This window comes from Taurulus bubalis, assembly GCF_910589615.1.
Source record: "Taurulus bubalis genome assembly, chromosome: 14".
Lineage (NCBI taxonomy): Eukaryota > Metazoa > Chordata > Actinopteri > Perciformes > Cottidae > Taurulus > Taurulus bubalis.
Window position 1 is genome coordinate 5,150,898 of NC_136602.1, and position 17,950 is coordinate 5,168,847.

Sequence of the window (17,950 nt, forward strand, 5' to 3'; positions counted from 1 at the left end):
GTTGTGAAGTACTTGGAGGCGAAGGGATTGGCGTGCGCCGTCGCTCGGTGCCAAGCCAAAGTCCAAAAACTTTGACAGCAATATTCTAAAGTCTGTGACTCCCTGCACAGAGGTGGACAGCTCTGGAGACGAAAAAAGAAAATTGCTGCTTCATACATGCCCCTCAGCATATTCTATGATTTGGTTCACTTTAATTTGTGCTTATGAAACAAAAAAAAGTATCAATTTTCAGTTATACTTCGCACCGTCAACTCTGGTGACGTGAAGTTCTCCATTTCCTGAAAAAAAAACGGTCAGCGCTGTCAACGCGTCAATCGGTCAGATGTGTGTGTCAAAGTTCGCCCCAGCTCGGCAGAACAGAATCCATTGATCATGGATATTCCATTGAAACACTAACTCGTTTAGTCCCGGATTGTTTTTTACGCCAAAACCTCACATGCGTCCACACACACGTCCTACCTAATGTGTACTGATGCAGCAGATGACTGCTGATGACTTCCTGTCTGGATTAATGGGGAAGCACTCAGCCGCCCCTCTTCTCCTCCACCGTATGCAACATAATACTGCCTCAATGCGATGCATCAGATAGACCCTGCTCCTCCTGTGTGTGTGTGTGTGTGTGTGTGTGTGTGTAAGATATCCGATTAGGAGAGGCATCCTCTTTAATGATGGCATGGGCGCAGAGGATAATAAGTGACTGAGAGGCAAATCAAATCAGCCGACCAATCACGGCAGCCCCGAGTTCGCCTGCAACAGAACGGGCGCTCACCTCTGACAGGCTTTTAATCAGCCGGCCTGCGGGCCGTGATGCATGCTGGGATGCAGAGAGAGAAGCAGGCGAATGGCAGCGGGCGTGAGAAAACATATTTATTTTGTTTCCTGCCGTCAATTTTAATTTAGCGCTTCAGAAACCCGAGGAGTGGAAACAAAGGGCTTTTCGTACGGTCCTCTCTTGTTGAGATAACATTTTCTGCTAAATTACAAACAGAGATGTTTAAATTAGAAACAGTCACGGGCTCAAGTTCAACAATTTCTGGCTGAATTAACAGTTAGTTCTTCCAAATCCGAGAGATGAAGAGGCAAACTGGGTCGTGTTCCCATAATGTTCTGTGGCCTCAATCAATAAATCATGATTCCTGGATTAGAAAAGAATCCAGAGGAGTCCTGGGAATAATAATAATGTCAAAATGAACTAAATAAACAGTGATGATCTATATTTGCCTGTGACATTATGTACTTATTTTCATATTTCTACTGACAGTTTACAACACACATGTTGATCTTATAGACTACCATAATTAATATTCCTAAAAAGAGATATGCAACAATTGCTAAATGTTCTGATATAATAAAAGTAAAGCTTTAAAAGGCATAATTTTAGTTTAAGGGTCTAGCATTCCTCAAAACGATATACACAAATTCAAAACATGTAGGCCGATTAAATTGTTTTTATACTTGAATTATTATGATATATAATCCGATAATCTTTCCACCAACTTTGGTTGAAATGACCCTTTATCTACCACGTTAGATGTGAAAAGAAACGTGAGGCTCTTCTCGAACCTACCAGTCATTTTACCTCTTCTATCGTAACTTCATTCAAACTCGACAGAGGAAAATAAAACCCAAGTTGGTGAGCCGAGCCAACGATCACCAGCCAAAATAAATCCTTAATTCACCGAGTAAGATGTGAAATGATGTTGGCTCGACCCTGCCGTCTCCCTCTGTCGATGCCAGCCTCACTCAAATTAGGCGTTGTCGAATATGAGTGAAAGATTCAGTAGCCGGATGAGCAATGTCTCACCTAAATTAGTTCGGAAACAGATTTCGGCCTTTCAGACTGCTGAGGTGAAATAACTGAAGCGCGACAGGAAGTGCAACGTGCGCATGAGGTGTTGGTGTTTTTGGAGTGCGCGGGATTACACACACGTGTCCTTGAAAATCTTCTGAACTAAGACCTCAGTGCTCGGCAGAATTCGAAAGGATCCTTGACTTTGAAACGATCCTTTTCGGGCCGGATTTCGACGACGCAGCATCCTTGAAATTCCGCCATCGAAGCGTCCTAAACCTTTACCTTGAGAAACACCCATCGCCTAATAGCTCCGAACCATCCTCCTGTTGAGTGGAAGCACCAAACACAAACCAGAGTCAATACTTTGTCCTGTGTGTGAAGTAATATCCTGACTATAAGGCCCGCTTTAAACCAGCAGCCTTCTGGGAAATGCCGCGTCATGATGGCGAGAGCAGGAGAGCGAGGACGAAAGGTGCAAGGTCAGCGTGACAGAACCCATCAGCCTCTGTTCCAGCAGAACGACCCATTCCAACACCTCACAACCGGCCCCCGACTCCCGGCTGACGTCAGGTCGCCGCCAGGGAAACACTCACATACTCGCCCATTAGCGTGTGTGTGTGTGTGTGTGTGTGTTTTCACGGATCTCTACCTTTCTAAGGTCACTCTCAGCTTCCGAGCTGCCAGGTGAGGATATTTTGTCCGTTGGAATATTTACACCTAACGGAGAAGTGCCGTAAATAGTCTGCAAAAGACTTTCCATCTATTCTTGGACTCATCTTTCCTAACTGTACCTCTTTGCGATCACACTTTGAGTCGATCTGTATGCTTTAATCCAAAAAGTAATTCTCCAAATTGCATCCATTTGTGTTTCTACATTCATGCTTCTGTCGTACTTGTACTGTTTCCACAATGGTGCACATTTAGATCTAGTTTATTCAACCGTCCCACTGAGATTTAAAAACCGAGTCCCGGGCAGAAAGGTTGCACTCATTTCTAATTGGCTGTAAGTTTGGTGAGGTTTTCGATAAATGTGTGCGACTACAGATGAGAAAAGGAACGTTCACAGTGGAATGAGTCAAGGTTTACTGCAGATAAGAGCTGTAATAGAAGCTTAGAATGTCCAAACAGTCACACGATTAGAATTCCTCCTCAAGGAGACGGTTTGACCCGACTGTGAAAGGTCAAGTGGGTTTTCATAATATTTTCAAAATCCTCCTCCTTCAGGGAGGAAGGAATAACTATTCCACATTCCCCGGGACGCCTGGCCAGTAGCCGCGAGGTCCTCCGTCCTTTATGTCCGTACGTGATGCAGGTCCATCGGATCAAATATATCAGAGCGGGTCATTACGGAGTCTCAGGACAATTCCTCATCCTCTGGCTGTCTGAAGCCACCAAGGTCACGGGATTCGGACGCCGAGTGCTTCTCGGGTTACACAGCGAAGCGCGTCCGACAATGGCCGGGCGAGACAGGACCCGTCTACGTAATTATCGTATCACCTTTCAACCGCGCAGATATGCGGAGCCCTGATAATGCGGCGTTAATGGGGAAATGCATACGGCGATCGAAAGGACAACAGACCTTAGACATTAGAGTTTTAACACATTGTGTTCTTGGGTCAAAGGTCGCCTACAAGTTCTTCTTTTAGCAGCAATGTCGAAATGCAAGGTCAAAGTCAGCTTTAATGTCAATTCTTCCACATGTGAAAACATGCAGAAGATTTGGAAATACGTTCCTCTCCTGTCCGACATGAAGCGAATAGAGATAGGGCGGCTGTAGCTCATGGGGGATGAGTGGTCGTCCTGCAACCACAGGGTCGCCGGCTCGATCCCCAGCCTCCCCATGGGTCGATCAGGGCTGCCCACTGCTCCTTAATACTAAGGGTGGGTCAAACGCAGAGAATACAGTGTATGTATATGTACTATGACAATAATTGAGTCTAATAATAAAGTGCAAATAGGTAAAAAAAAAAAGAGCCTTTAGACAACATATTTATTAATTTAATGGACTGAACCGATCAGAGGTAGAGGTAGAGGTAGAGTCACTGGTAGTCAGTGGAAGTATTGGTTTAATTCCACACAAGAAAAAGTATAGTAAGCATATATAGTTCACCCTCAAGTCTCTTCAAAAACACTTGTTGATGAAGATGAAATTATCTAAAAACAATGGGATTATTATGCATAGAATACCATCCATGAATCAAGGTGTTCAATCAAAGCTTCACAGCTGAAGATCATTTCACGTCTCCTTCTCTCCATCCCTCCACTGCTTCAGGTCTCTTTCCCTCAATCTGTCAATTAGTCGGTCTCCATTTCCTCAACCGCCGGACATTTTACCTGTATAATAATCTCAACATCGGTTTAGCCAGTGGAACGGACTCGACGCTCCTCTAATTCCTCCTTTCTGTCACTCCTCGACTCCATCCGTCAGCGCACACGCCTCCGTGACAGTCGTCCCTAAAATATCGCCCGCTAAAGTCTACTTCAATTTAATGGATCATAAGGCTGCGGCGTGAATATTTAGTGCGCGCGCGGCTGCCGCCTGGAGATTTAATCCGGTGCTGCATAATTGATGGAGAGACACTGGGAAACTCACAGATCATTAAATGCGAGAGCAGATTTGCCAAACACTTTTCAGAATAGTTTATGCTCAGTGTCCTGTCAGGGCGATGTGTTTTGCAGAGAGACAGCTCCTGAAAACTGGAGATGATGATGAAGATCATGATGATGATGATGATGCTTTATCTTTTTTTTATTATCCTAACACCTAATTTACTAAGGTAAGGGATTCAATCAAGTTTTCCTTTTCATTTTCTTGTTTTCCACAGATCAAGACATCAGACATTTAATAAAAAAAATAAAACATTGTATTACAATTTGTATTATTTTAATACTGAATGGTTTTGAAACCCTGGAACTTACATAATTAAGGGCTAATATTTTAGTTTTTAGTTTTTTTTGAGTAAACCAAATGTCACAGTAATGATAATAATAACCTTTATCATACTTAAAAAAGTATTTTTGAGTGAAAGTCACAACAAATATTACAAACTTACAATCTGTTTACTGAAAAATAAACAGGAAATGCCATGTTTAAGTAACTTTTATCATATTGAAGTATTTTGATCCAGAGGGTGCCAGATCATTAGAAATAAAAAAAAATGCTCTTGCATACATTTTTAATAATGTCCGTGGCACAACAGATATTCTAATCTACTATTCTCATGAACAGACGTGTATCTGGTATCGTGTTATTTATTGATTACTCGGATAACTCATTCCCCAAAAGAAATATGAAGAGTGTGGGCACAGAAATAATACACGTAAAAACAAGTACAGCTAATAGAGAGCGCTCGCACATCCCATTTAACTGCAGTGCATGTACAAACATTGTTGTGAAAGATGTAATACAAATATATAATTAATATTGTAAATCATCATCATCATCATGTCCCTTTATGAGGCCACACACTGAAGCCATTAAGCAGAACAAGAACAACACATTCTCAAGTTGTTAAGTCTGAACTCCTTTTCAGTTATTTTTTAAATCTTCATCCTTTCTGGGTTTACATATTTGTCTATATGATTGGTTTCTAGCTTTTCAAATGGAGGGTTTTCTGCTCTTTTTTTCAGTTTAAGGGTGAATATAAATGTGATTGTGAACTCTGGATCTGAAAAAAAAAAAAGTAATTTGAAGTCGTCACCTTGGACATTGGGAACTTGTGATTGGCATTTTTCACCGTTTCAGATAAAACAGCCAATTAATAATGAAAACAAGCGTTAGTCGGACTGTTGGCTTCAAGCTTTGCTTCAAATAAAAGTCTTTTTTTTCTAACCTGGATCTTGATGGGCCAGCTGAAGTTGGACACGTAGACGTAGAAGGTGATGTTGTGGTGAAGTCTGAAGTTGAACTTTTCACACGAGAAACTGTCACGGTGCTCCTTGATGTTGGTCCTCGCTATGATGGGCATCTCCTCCCCCGAGATGGTGCCAGCTGGGAGAGAGACGGAGAGCAGTTTGAGTGAAATGCATTGGATAACAGTGGAATGAAGAAGGAAAAAAGAAGGACCCTTTATCGGGTATAGAACCAACCATCAGATACATTGCAAGGCGCTTGTGGTCTTTTTTTTTTAGGTACTTAATTCCCTGTAATATCTCTCAGGGTTTTTATTATTAGTGTTTTTTGAGAGGGTGCTGATCAGTGTAGTTCACACAACATGAGTGTGTAGCTGTTATAAAGTGTTACAGGGTTCATACACATTCTTACCAATGGATTTCTATGACTTTACCATGACTTTGTAAACATGAAAAAGTGAGAAAATGTAATATTTAAACTAACAATGAGGATTCCAAAGCATACAGTAAACCTTAAATGACACAAATGAATGAGAGATAATAGTTTGATTAATAGAATAAACATTTATATAGATGCCTGTTTGTATGCCTGCTTATATTTTGAGCGTCTTTCTTTTAAAAGCATATTCCTTATTTCAAACTCAGCGTAAATGAACATCATGAACACATGAATATAACACATTTCCATGACTTTTCCAAAACTGTTGGGATTTTATTTTTTTAAAGGACTTTTCTAGGCCTGGAAATAACCATTTTAAAATTCCATGACTTTTCCAGGTTTTCCATGACCGTAAGAACCCAGAGTTACCCAAAGTACAAGGAACTCTGCGGTAGGGGAGGGGTGTGTGGGTGGGCGGGTCCAAGAACACCAGACTCTGTGTCCCGTGTGAAGCCAGACGTCAACGAACCCGTCGGTATTTTAACCCAAACCGTGATATTTTCTTTAACCTAACAAAGTAGTTTCCTGTCAAGAAGACTGTTTATTTTTGAGAAAAAAAAGCGGAAATTGTCACGTGTTTCAGCAGAATGCATGGAAAATAAGTGAGGTACTGTTGTATGAAAACACATTGTGCCGTGGGACATGTCAAACGGTCTATTATGCACCAGGATCAGGATCTTTTTAAGGATCTCGTGAAGAGTCCTAGATGCAGAATTGTCTTCCAAGAAAATGTTACTTTAATGAGACGGGGACACATTTTTTGATAGACAGACAAGTAGAGATATAATACTGAACATGTGGCGTAATTACTGAGACTCAAGTGCAAGTAAAATGGTTCAGGGCGGCGGCATTATCAAACAGCTTGAGGATGACAATCCTGGAGCAGAAACAAACTCCTTCGCTGTCTTTAAAGCTCCGCCTCCACATGAGACCGGCACAATGAGAGTCAAGCGGTGGCGACCCATCAGCCGAGCTGCTCTCACTGTAAAGATATCGTTACACAGAAAGTGGTTTAAGTTCATTTAAAAAAAAAAAAAAAAGTCAACGTCATGCCAGTCATCTCACGCAGGCGAACGGTTCTGGTGACACCTGGCAGTAATTCAGAGCGAGCGTGACCATTTTTCTCTCTGCGCTGAGGCGGTCCGATCTCAGCATCCCTTGGAGCGCGATCAGCAGTTCTGTGTTAATGGACGGGTTTTTCAGTCATTGTGAGTAACATATTCCCACCCCCTGCTTTATCAGGGCCATTAAACACTCTGTGATAGTCACACACACACACACACACTTACAAAGCCCACAGTCCCAAACTAGAGAGGCTCTGGGCCCCAAGACACCGAGTGGTGAGAGCAGAGTGCTTTTATCTTAATTGAAATCAGGAGGGAAAATGTATAAAACAGCCTCATGCCAAAAATCTAAAATAGCTTCTGATGTGTTTTGTCAGAACCCCCGGGAGGCGAGCAGGAAGTGGATCCGACCATTTTACTTAAGGACACTTGGCCACCGATGAAAGATACCGACTGTGGGAGATCTCTGAGAAATGACAGAGCTTCAGAGAATAAACAATTAACCACTTTTATTACGGCTCACTTTCAGTTTCATTCGACAGAATATATATTTTTTTATTCTAATAGACGCTGACTAATAGAGTAATGGCTTATTTTTCCAAAGCGAATATTGCTTTTTTTGTAATGGTATGTTCTTTATGATCTTACCTTCGATATATTTCTAGATGTAAAGAGTCTTTTCTGTGTTCACAGGAAACTACTCCGTAAGGTTCAGGCAACAAGAAAAAGATCAGCATTTGGGTTCAAATAACAGCGGAAGAGTTATTAGTTTCAGTAGTATATCGGGATTCTAAATATATATGATTGATGTGTTACATTTCTCTAGTGTTGACAACTCATTTTGGTCTGTGGCGCATCCGCTTGTAAACGACAGGACTCAGATGTGTGTTGCACTTCAGGGAATGTCATTAACGGGGAATACATTAATTGACACTAATTGGCAACTGTTTTGTCATTTTTTTTCAAGCAAAAATGCAAAACGTCACATGGTAGCAGCTTCTCGGCGTTGAGCATTTGTGTTTTTCTTCGTCTTATGTGATAGGAAACTATGTCATTCGGTGTTGGACTGCGAGACCAAAAAACAATCAAGAAAGTAATCAGCGGATTAATTGGTAAAGCCAATAATCAATTGGTTGCAGTCCTAGTGCCAATATAACCGCCTGCATCCAAAGGTCTGGGTCATGATCCAATCAGCAAAAATATGTAAAATCACCTCTGTGGGTTTATGTTGGTCTTGTAAGGCTTTTATTTTTATCGACTTCTCCCAAAGAAGCTGAGAAACCAAGTTTGAAAAGAAAATCAATAGAAAGGGACCTTTATTAGCTGGTGCAACAAACTGCAAATAAAAACTCATGCAAATAGAAACATCACAAGCTAATTAATCTCCACCAAACCAAAAACATACATTTTATTGTGACATGTGCAGCATTCAGAAATAACTAAACAGTGATGCACAGCGTTGGCAAAATAAGCCCAACAAAATGTGTCTCAGCCATGTGCATCACTTTTTAGTGTCCCATGAAAACAGTTTCCGTTGTGTTTTTTCTAAATGCTGCAAAATTGGTGACAATGTCTCTTTTTTTCGCTTCGTATCTGTTTGCATTTTGTCTTTGCTTAAGTCGCAGTGCGTTTGGCTCTCAGGGCCACCGTACTTTGAAGACAAAGTATAAATGTGTGCGTGTGTTCGCTACCTGTTGAGCTTAAGGACCAAGTGATGTTGAGGTCGAAGTTGTTGGAGGCATTGATGGACATGTCGAGGTTCTTGTTGGCCTGCGAAAAAAAAAAGACAAAAGAAACACACGTGCACATGCGTTACTGAGCTGGATATACAAGTAAAGGAATATAGTTTGCTACAGAAAATAGAAATGTGACATTTTGCCAAAATGGACATTTTAGGGAGACCTCGCCTAAATTTGTCTTTCCTAAAAACTCCCTAATTTTTTTCAACTTCACTTTATCAAAGTCAACCTTTGCAGAGAGACTGTTCACATATTGTGCTATGCTTTGGTAAAGGTTTAAACCTGCAGCTGCGTCATTCCAAAGGGATAATCCTCCTGAAAGTGCTTTTTTTTATTTAGGCGAACCTGAAACCTTTTCATTTTTGCTGTGTGCCATCTTCATTGACTCTTAACCAGTACCATATATACTTATATTTACACATCTGAACAAATATCAAAAGTGTTGCCTTCATTACAACACCAACATTATTCAAATAGCCCTTATGGTTGCTGAGATATACTCTTTTTAGTTTGGGTATGCAATTTTCGAGCGGAGGCCGGAAAAATAGGTCGTTTTTAAAAGGTGGGCAAACTGATTTTGCAAAGCAAACATTCTTGTTGTGTTTGTATCTTGGATTATTTACTGACCGCTGTTTTTTTTTTGGCAGTTCATTTTGTTGTCGGACAACTTCCTCCGAGTACACACACACTTTTGACTTGTTTCCCCTCCGGTCTGCCGACCTTTTGCCCTTTCTTGTGCGCGTTGGTGAGGTCCAACAGGAGGATTACTTGCTAAAACATTTGTTTTAACTGGAGCCTCTCCATCTCCGCCTCAGCTCTTGTCACCTAGGGCGTATTTGAATCTATTGGCCTATTTTCGTGTCGTTCCATTGATTTTGTCTGCAATGCTGCCTCGATATTCAACTTTGAGTCGTGTCTGAACGCACCTCCGGGCTCCGAGATGGAAAAACAAGCTCCGATAAAACTCAAGAATTTAGACGTCTCTCTGATTCCAACATTTGGAGAATACATGCTTCTTTTAAAAGTCTTTGTTTACTGTCAGTTTCTCTTCACTGACCACTATCTAGTTCATGCAAAAAATGATTTTACTTTTTTTTTGCGGTCAATCAGATAATAAGAGAATCACAAATATACAATTACTGTTTACATCGTAAGTGAAAAGCATGAAAGTTCCACTCTGGCTTACCTGTTCAGGTGTAGCCATGAAGTTGATGCTGGTGTAGTGCCGATCGTCTTCTTGGAGCAGACTGAAGGTAAACTGGTAATCGATCAACAGGTTGTCTGGGCAAAGGCGAGAGAGAGAGAGAGAGAGAGAGAGAGAGAGAGAGAGAGAGAGAGAGAGAGAGAGAGAGACAGATGAAGAAAAAAAAACATATTCTTCATCGCTGCTTTATTTGCACGTGTTTCCATAATAACGAATACGTTCTTTCTGGGGCTTTGAATGTTTTTGGGTGTATTCTGCCAGAAAAAAGAAGAAAAAGTCGTGAAGCGCAGACGGATTTTATGAAAACCACTGTTTTCTATAGACAAGCACACCGGTCAATAGAACATGAGCCCGAAAATGATCATATTCTATCAGACGTTTCATTATTTTTGAAAGCGGCGCCTATATTGAGCGTCTGTCAGCGAGAAAATGGCCGCAACGTACTGAGGAGGAATCACCGTGATCCAACATCTGGACGGACAGCGGGAGCCACGCCGGGTCACCTTGTCCGCCTGCCTGACGGGGGAGGAAAGGAGGGGAGGAAAGGAGGGGAGGAAGGGGGAACACCGAGGAGGAGGAGATGAGAAAAGGGAATAAGAGATAGAATAGAGAAAGCAGCGATGTGGCTGTGAGAGGATAACGGGGTGAGAGGATATTTTCTAACTTAATCAGCGTGACTGCTGAGTGGTAACCCCTCAGGGTAATCCAGGTAGGTGTGTGTGTGTGTGTGTGTGTGTGTGTGTGAGAGAGAGAGAGAGAAAGGTGTATCCAAGGCCAGCTCAGGCAGGCAACATTTATTCCTTTATTTTCATCGAAAAAGACAAGTTGAGGTTCTACTCCGGCTCCTATTTCCGTGAAGCTGTGGCCATCAATCAGACCAATTATTGTAGTATTATATTCCACTTGTAGATCAGATGACGGGAGACAATCTGTTCAAGTGACAATGTAAAAAAAAAAAAAACACCACAATTGTCCAACACATGGTGCATTCAGCTCTGTCTTTTGAAATTCACTCTGTCTTTCTCACTCTGTGTTTTGTTGCAGCCAATCACGGCCCAGCCTGACACAAAACACCCTGTTGTTTTGTAAATTGAAAGACTGATTAACAAGTCTGTCAACCTCCCTCACAAATGAAACAAAATTGTGCTCTCCATGTGGCTAAATAAGGTCTTAATGGTGGTAAGTATGACTTAATTTTTTACGTCTCCAAAGCGTGCCACTTTACAAAACACTGCTGATTGGCGTCATCTTTTAGCGTGTCAGGTTAAGTGAGTCTGTTACCACACATGGCTTCTTAATTAAGGTTCAGCAAATTGCATTTATATGTTACATTATTATTTGATTTCACCTTTATTTAGCCAGGATAAACACATTGACATTTTTGAATCTCATTTTCCAAGTTTCTCACAAGCATCAAATAAAACACAAATAACACTTTAAAAAAACAGCGAAAAGGTAAAAACACCGTACAACCAGCAAATTGAATGTCAGGACGTACATTCAGTCCTAAAATGAGCCTTGTTTTTAAATGCGCGCAAGCTTATATAAGTGATCCTTACACGAGGGTCCACAAACTTTAAAAAACGCTTTCACCAAAAACAAGCTACTTGCAGCTACTGAACATACATAAGGAGGCAGTTCATGCAATATGACCCTTACAAAGAAAAACGTTACCAATGCTTCATGCTACGGTTGTATGAGGAAGACATGCAAATGTGTCTGAGAACCCAAATCAGACACAAATTGGAAGGTTGCTGATTTTGCTGCGTTATTATCACAAGTCTGTAATACAGTTTGCCGTTTGACCGTCGCCATCTTGGATTACGTCTGGATTACAACTGGTGAACAGCAGTGACCATTAGTGACTGCAGAGAAAGGACGTAGAGACGCCGTATAATGCTATAGCGGTAGCGACTTGTCAATCACAAAGTAGCCCGCCCTAAAGCATACCCCTGCTTTATTGTCTATTTTACTCTAAATAGGATAACAATTTACGAAATGAACATCATGCTGTATTGAAGAAGACTTGAAACAAGAGGTTAAGACCATGAACTCATGTTTACAATGTTCACTGATGGACTAAATCAAGTGAGAAGTAGGGTCATTTTCTCATAGTCGCCCCCTGATGGCTAGTAGAGAGAATGCAAGTCCAAAACACTTCCACATTGGCTTCCCCCTTCAGAACCACAGGTTGCCGCCTGATCCAAACTCTTTTTTAGCACTAAACAGCAGACTGTGCTGGGGCAGACAGTCGCTCTGTATCAATGTTCCTTGAGAAAGAACAGAAAGTGCAGCGACAGGTAATTTGCTGCTGTCTCTCGCTGAGTGTCAGCAGTCAGCTCTGCAACCGCTTTTTCAGCACTGCAGAGCAGAGAAGAAAGAAAAAAAAAGCTTGAGCGATGTTTAGTTATCACTTTTCCTTTCAGCTTCACAATCCCGGGGCGTCACCGAGACGAAAGCAAATTATGTTTGACAAACACCCTTGTTTTGTTCAGCCTTTCGTGGCAAGTTAGCCCGAACAGAAGATATCATCAGATCAAAGACAATATTTTTTCCATCTCTCCTGCTCCCTCCCTCCCAGGCAGACGTGCACCGCTGCTGCTTCCTCAGTTGTTTATTCCATAAGGGTCGTCAGTACAACTACAGAGTGTTTGGGGGGGGGGGTTAATACCTTGTATAAGGGATTTATCTGTGTGCATATGTGCGTGTTTGAGTGTCAATGCATGTGTGTTTGCCTGAGTCTGTGAGAGTGTTTACAGATGTGACCAAAGAAAACAACGGTATACGGAACAAAAGAAACCTCACATGTGTCCCTCTGCGCGTTCCCACTGTGTTTGATTTCAAGGGCTGTTAGGAACACGAGCGCCCCGGCCAGGTTTAAAAGTTCATCTCGGCTAATTACAAATCCCATCTGAGAAATCTGTCAGCAGTTTCACTTAGGCAAACTCAATTACACGCGCGCTTGTGAGAATTCTCACTCGGGATGAATCGTATCAAGGTATCACTAAAGGTATTAAGGATCCCCAGAAGAAGCAGCGGAATAGAAATAGTCCACGCCATATTCCTCAGGTTCACAGATGTGTGATCTTATTACCATAATATGCGAGCTGATTCAGCTGATAAGAAACAAAACACTGATGACGGCGAATAAGAAGGCAGAAGAGAGAGAAAAGCCCTCAACCGGAACGCAATCTGATATTCCAGCAGTCTGCTTCGACGCGGAATTAAAATAAAATGAATAAATAAAACAATTTTAAAAGCGTGACCTCACCTACAATGTCAGTTTGTCGGAATCGCTTGCCGAGGTTTTATTTAATGCTTGTTAACAACTCATTATTTCCCATTTGCAATGCCTGCTTGACGGAGCGCAGGCCAGCCGTTCCAGCATCGCCTCGCTGCAACAAAAAGAAGCTGGAACCAAGGACAGCACAAGCCTAAATGGAGGTCAAGGTAACCTGGAGGTAATGTATGCATGAGGTCAGGTGACCCCGGTTTATTAGAAACTCGCTGCTCCTTAACGACACAATTATCTGAGGGATGGCGACACACAAAGTTCCCAATCGCCAGTTTCTCAACTGCAGACTGTTTACCAATTCTAAGCACACAAGGTTGCCAGAACCAACATGGAAATCAATACTTTATTTTTTTTTAAAGGCGGCGGGGATGGTGGGAGCATCGTGACACGCACATCAGGCTGTTTGAAAAAGCGGCACCTGCACACGCATTATTGCAGTCTACAAAGTTATTAAGGGGGACGTGTTTTGATCCTAGTCGGATCTTCATTGGGTCACAACGGTTCAAATTGGTTACCACCATGTGGTAAAACCATCGGACCTGCCAAGGGTTCTCCAAGCAGTAACACGTGCAAATAGATAGTTGTGTGAATAGATGAGAAGAATATTGAACATTAACTATGAAGCGAGGACTCTCTGTCCGGGTCCTTTGCGAGAACCATTGGCCGATCTCCTTTACACATTGGAAGACACACAAGGATCCGGTGCAATTTGGACAATAATCAAGCGGTTCTCAAGGGTTCTGCAGCAGCAGGGGCGGGGCTTAAGGGCTCTGCAGACTTAGTCTAGCATGTCTTCTTCAGCGAGGTTTTAACAGCTGCTCATTGACTGCAGTTCTTAGCTTGATGCTGGATGTTGGATGTACTAACGATGTTTGATGTACCAAACTCTGCACTTCACTGGAGACAACAACACTGCGGTAATGCAATATCGGGAGCCGAGCAATTGGCCCGTCGCTCTGATCAAGTTCACAAAAAAGAAAATTCCTGCTGAATCTTTTTCAATTGAATCTATGGTTTGGAATTGAGACTCATTAACACGGCTCTTTTCACAGCAGCCATTGTGACGTGTAATTGCAGGGTAAACACAGGTGTAATTGATCAATCTGATGAAGGTCCCATTCTATTTAGTGTCACAGACATTTCAGTGAGCCAGCATGCACAACGCCAGGGCCCAAGCACACCTAAATGGAACAGTGCCATAATTATTATTTTTTCCAATCACACCCGTTTACCCCTAGCAATTACATGTCAAAATGGCTGCTGTGAAAAAGGGCCTATTGTGTACATTTCATCTACTTCTTGTGTGTCTTCCCAAACACTGTATCAATGTGTACCAAACTCTTACTGAAACTGATCGAAACTTTAGTCAGAATATTGAATAGTCCGTCAAAGTAAAGGGTTACGATTGGATTGCAAATTAATCCTCGATGGATAGGCTTCCACAGGGACTGCCTGTCAGCAAATATTGAGGCGTCCTGGACTGACGCCATATCCCAGTCTAATGAACGGCCTTGGGCCTTGTTGATTGCTGATCACTGCCCCGCAACTACTTTGAAGTCTGAACCGGCCCCCAACATCCACTCGCTTCTATTTCAATTGTCTTCGAGCACTACGAGAGTAACATTTAATCATATCTAGGTGAAATTGGGGGGAATGACCAATCAACCCTCTTCGTTTCTCTCCAATCCGATTTTGGACAACACGTCATTAATCAGTCCGAGTCCGTGCTTGTCCATCCCTAATTGTCATTTTTAATTGGGATTTGTGGGGCTGTCAGTAAATATTGGAGCCACTGTTGTTCGGCCTGACTGAGCTTCCCGAGCACGCCCGAGGGCGGCAAGCGGCACCGGCTCTGGACTGACTGGTGTTAGTCGGTAATCCAATTGACTGCTGGTCTTTCCAGTGGAAGTGGTGGGACACTTGGTGGCCGTCCCTAATTAGACGTCCCTCGTAGCTGAGTGGGATGGAATATGACAGCGGTTCATTAAAGCATTGTCCTCGGTGATGCCGCTCAGAAAAGGCCAGCCTGACTGGGGGAAAACTCATTAAACAGCAAAGTTGCTTTTTCATCAATTGACTGGTGGTTAAATATGACAGCGAGGAACTGAACCAAAGCGTTGCTCTCTGCACTTAATCCCAGAGAGGGACGAAGAACGCGGCCGTCGATAGCTGGACACATTTATCAGTCTGATGAAAACATTTCATCTACTCGGATTTCTGAGTGTTTCTGCATGTTTCATTTATGTGTTCTGTGTGTTTTATTTGCAGTATTTCACAGTAAAGCCGACTGCAGCCGTCAAGTGGAGGGCTTAAAATGATTCAAACGCCTTTATTTGTAATCAACCAATCCAAAAAGATGAATACACTGATGCATGTGAGTGACGCTTTGCTTCTATTGCAATGAACGTGGTGAGCGTAGTTTATTCCTTTGAAGAATGTGCACTTGAAGCCCCAGGAGAGGCCATGCTTGCATCACATGCATCCAGAATGACATGTGACGCCTTGACTCCAAACCCAATGGTGCCATAGTATGATTGAACACAGCCTCTGACTTCTACAGTAGTCCGTTGAGTCTGTTTACGAGTGACTTTGAAACAGCACCGCGATACAAATGGGAAGGACCAAGGAGAGGCCGACCGACAGAGAGGAGAGCAGACTACTAAACATGTCCGATTCAGCGCAGATGTCAAGGGGGCCAGACTTATGATATTCAGCTGCTCGACACTGAGTGGTTGTGTAGTTTAGATATCGGTCTTCTGGTCACCTTTTAAGAAGCTTGAAGCAAGTGCTTTACCCTCCTGCTCCCGGTCTTTTGGTTGCCTGGAAATGTTTTGTGCCACGGCCGCTGCTTTCTAAAGCAGACAGGGACCAAGGGGATTGAACCAATCCAGCCTGGTGTACAGCAGAGACTAACCATGTACATTGATTATAGCTGTCACTTAAAGGACGGAGCTCACAAAGATTGGCTGAACCTGCACCTCCTCCCAAATCCAGAAAGTCTACACAGCATTCATCATCACGAGTTCCCACACATGTGGCCTCATCCTTCAACAGACAGCGCTTTACGAAGACGTCCCCTTTGGTGGACTACAGGTTAGAAGGCTGAACCTGTACCATGGCAGGTTCCTGCCCTCATAGTAGTGCCTAACCTCCTTTTTGGCCTTTGACCCCAGTAAAGTGAAGCAAGGGTTGCTCTTTTGCCCTCGCTGCAGGTTGGCCACGGTATCAATTTGCAGTCTACCTTTTAGGACATGGTCGTAAAGACGGACCCCATCTCACGCTACTATGATGGCCCCTAGCGCATGCTAACTACTAGCTATAAAACACACACACACACAGTGGTGGTGCGCCTATACAAGCTACCGTATATCGTGCCTTTTGTCTTTCCACATGATCAAATGGAGAGTTGACATTGGACAATACCAACATGTATATTACCCAGCAATCATCAGTGCAGAATGTATTTAATGCTCCCATTTATTGCACTCTGTTTATTGTTAAATGTTTACTATTAAATGTTAATTGTTAAATGTTAATTGTCAAATAAAAATTCCTTGTATGTGAAAACATACATGGCAATAAATGGTTCTGATTCTGAATATGACAAAAATACTGGTAAAAATAACATATTCATTGAACTGATTTTTCTCAATACTTAATTCATAGTTTGTCATAGTTTATGTAGAATAAGCATTATATTTTCTTATACTGTATATTGCAATTTTTACCCCCCCCCCCAAAAAAATGAAAACGTAGAAGTAAGAGGACCCTAAACATGGGACACAGCTTACTGACCCACTTTTTTTTGGGAATATGATTTTGCACTTTGAATGAAGGACCATTCTGGACTATCCACAGGCTAATACCTCACATTCCAGGTAATCTCTCTGCTGTCAGCTGTCAGACAACTTTTCACCATCTTCACACATCAAAGAAATCCACAGGTGGTGCAGATTTCTACAAACTTCTCCTCTAAATCTCCAGCCAGGACGGCGCTGCCACTCGTAAACTCCACATGTAATTTCACAGGGCCGAGATAAAGCTTCTTTTATCAGCACCTCCCTTCCAATGACATTTAAGACTAATATTGACCTGGCTGCTTCTCCTTCAGTACATGGGAAATGGATGGCTTTTAAATCTGTGATTTATACACGCTATCTCTCTGCATGTGTGTGTGTGTGTGTGTGTGTGTGTGTGTGTGTGTGTGTGTGTGTGTGTGTGTGTGTGTGTGTGTGTGAGAGAGGGAGGGTGTTGTGTGCATTCATGTGTGTACGTCTGAGTGCGCTTGCCCTTGTTCAAACAAAACCAACCCCCGTTTCATGGACAACAGAAAAGATAATGTGACATTAATGACAGAACATAATGTCTCCAGATGCATCGGCAAAACACCGCTTCAGCTGCAGCCATGGAGACGTCGAGGGGCCGAGCACCTACAGACTCTGGGAGCCATTAAAAACCTGTGTTTGAGTGTTTCTATGCATTTGGATCATCTAAAGCCCTTCACAACACTGGGCAACGACATCACATTAGTGCCATCTAGTGCCGCCAAACTTCAGTCCTGGACC

General features: G+C 42.5%; 1 protein-coding gene across 1 annotated transcript in view; it reads right to left on the reverse strand.

Annotated features, from left to right (window-relative positions):
* Positions 1 to 17,950, reverse strand: part of LOC306746519 (attractin-like protein 1) — a gene marked incomplete at both ends in the record, with an annotated part of 209,433 nt that overhangs the window by 89,796 nt on the left and 101,687 nt on the right. Inside the window, 3 exons of the mRNA XM_079229442.1 lie at positions 5,626 to 5,783; positions 8,839 to 8,917; positions 10,073 to 10,167. Coding sequence (XP_079085568.1) covers positions 5,626 to 5,783; positions 8,839 to 8,917; positions 10,073 to 10,167 — 332 coding nt within the window. The remainder of the gene's footprint in view (positions 1 to 5,625; positions 5,784 to 8,838; positions 8,918 to 10,072; positions 10,168 to 17,950) is intronic.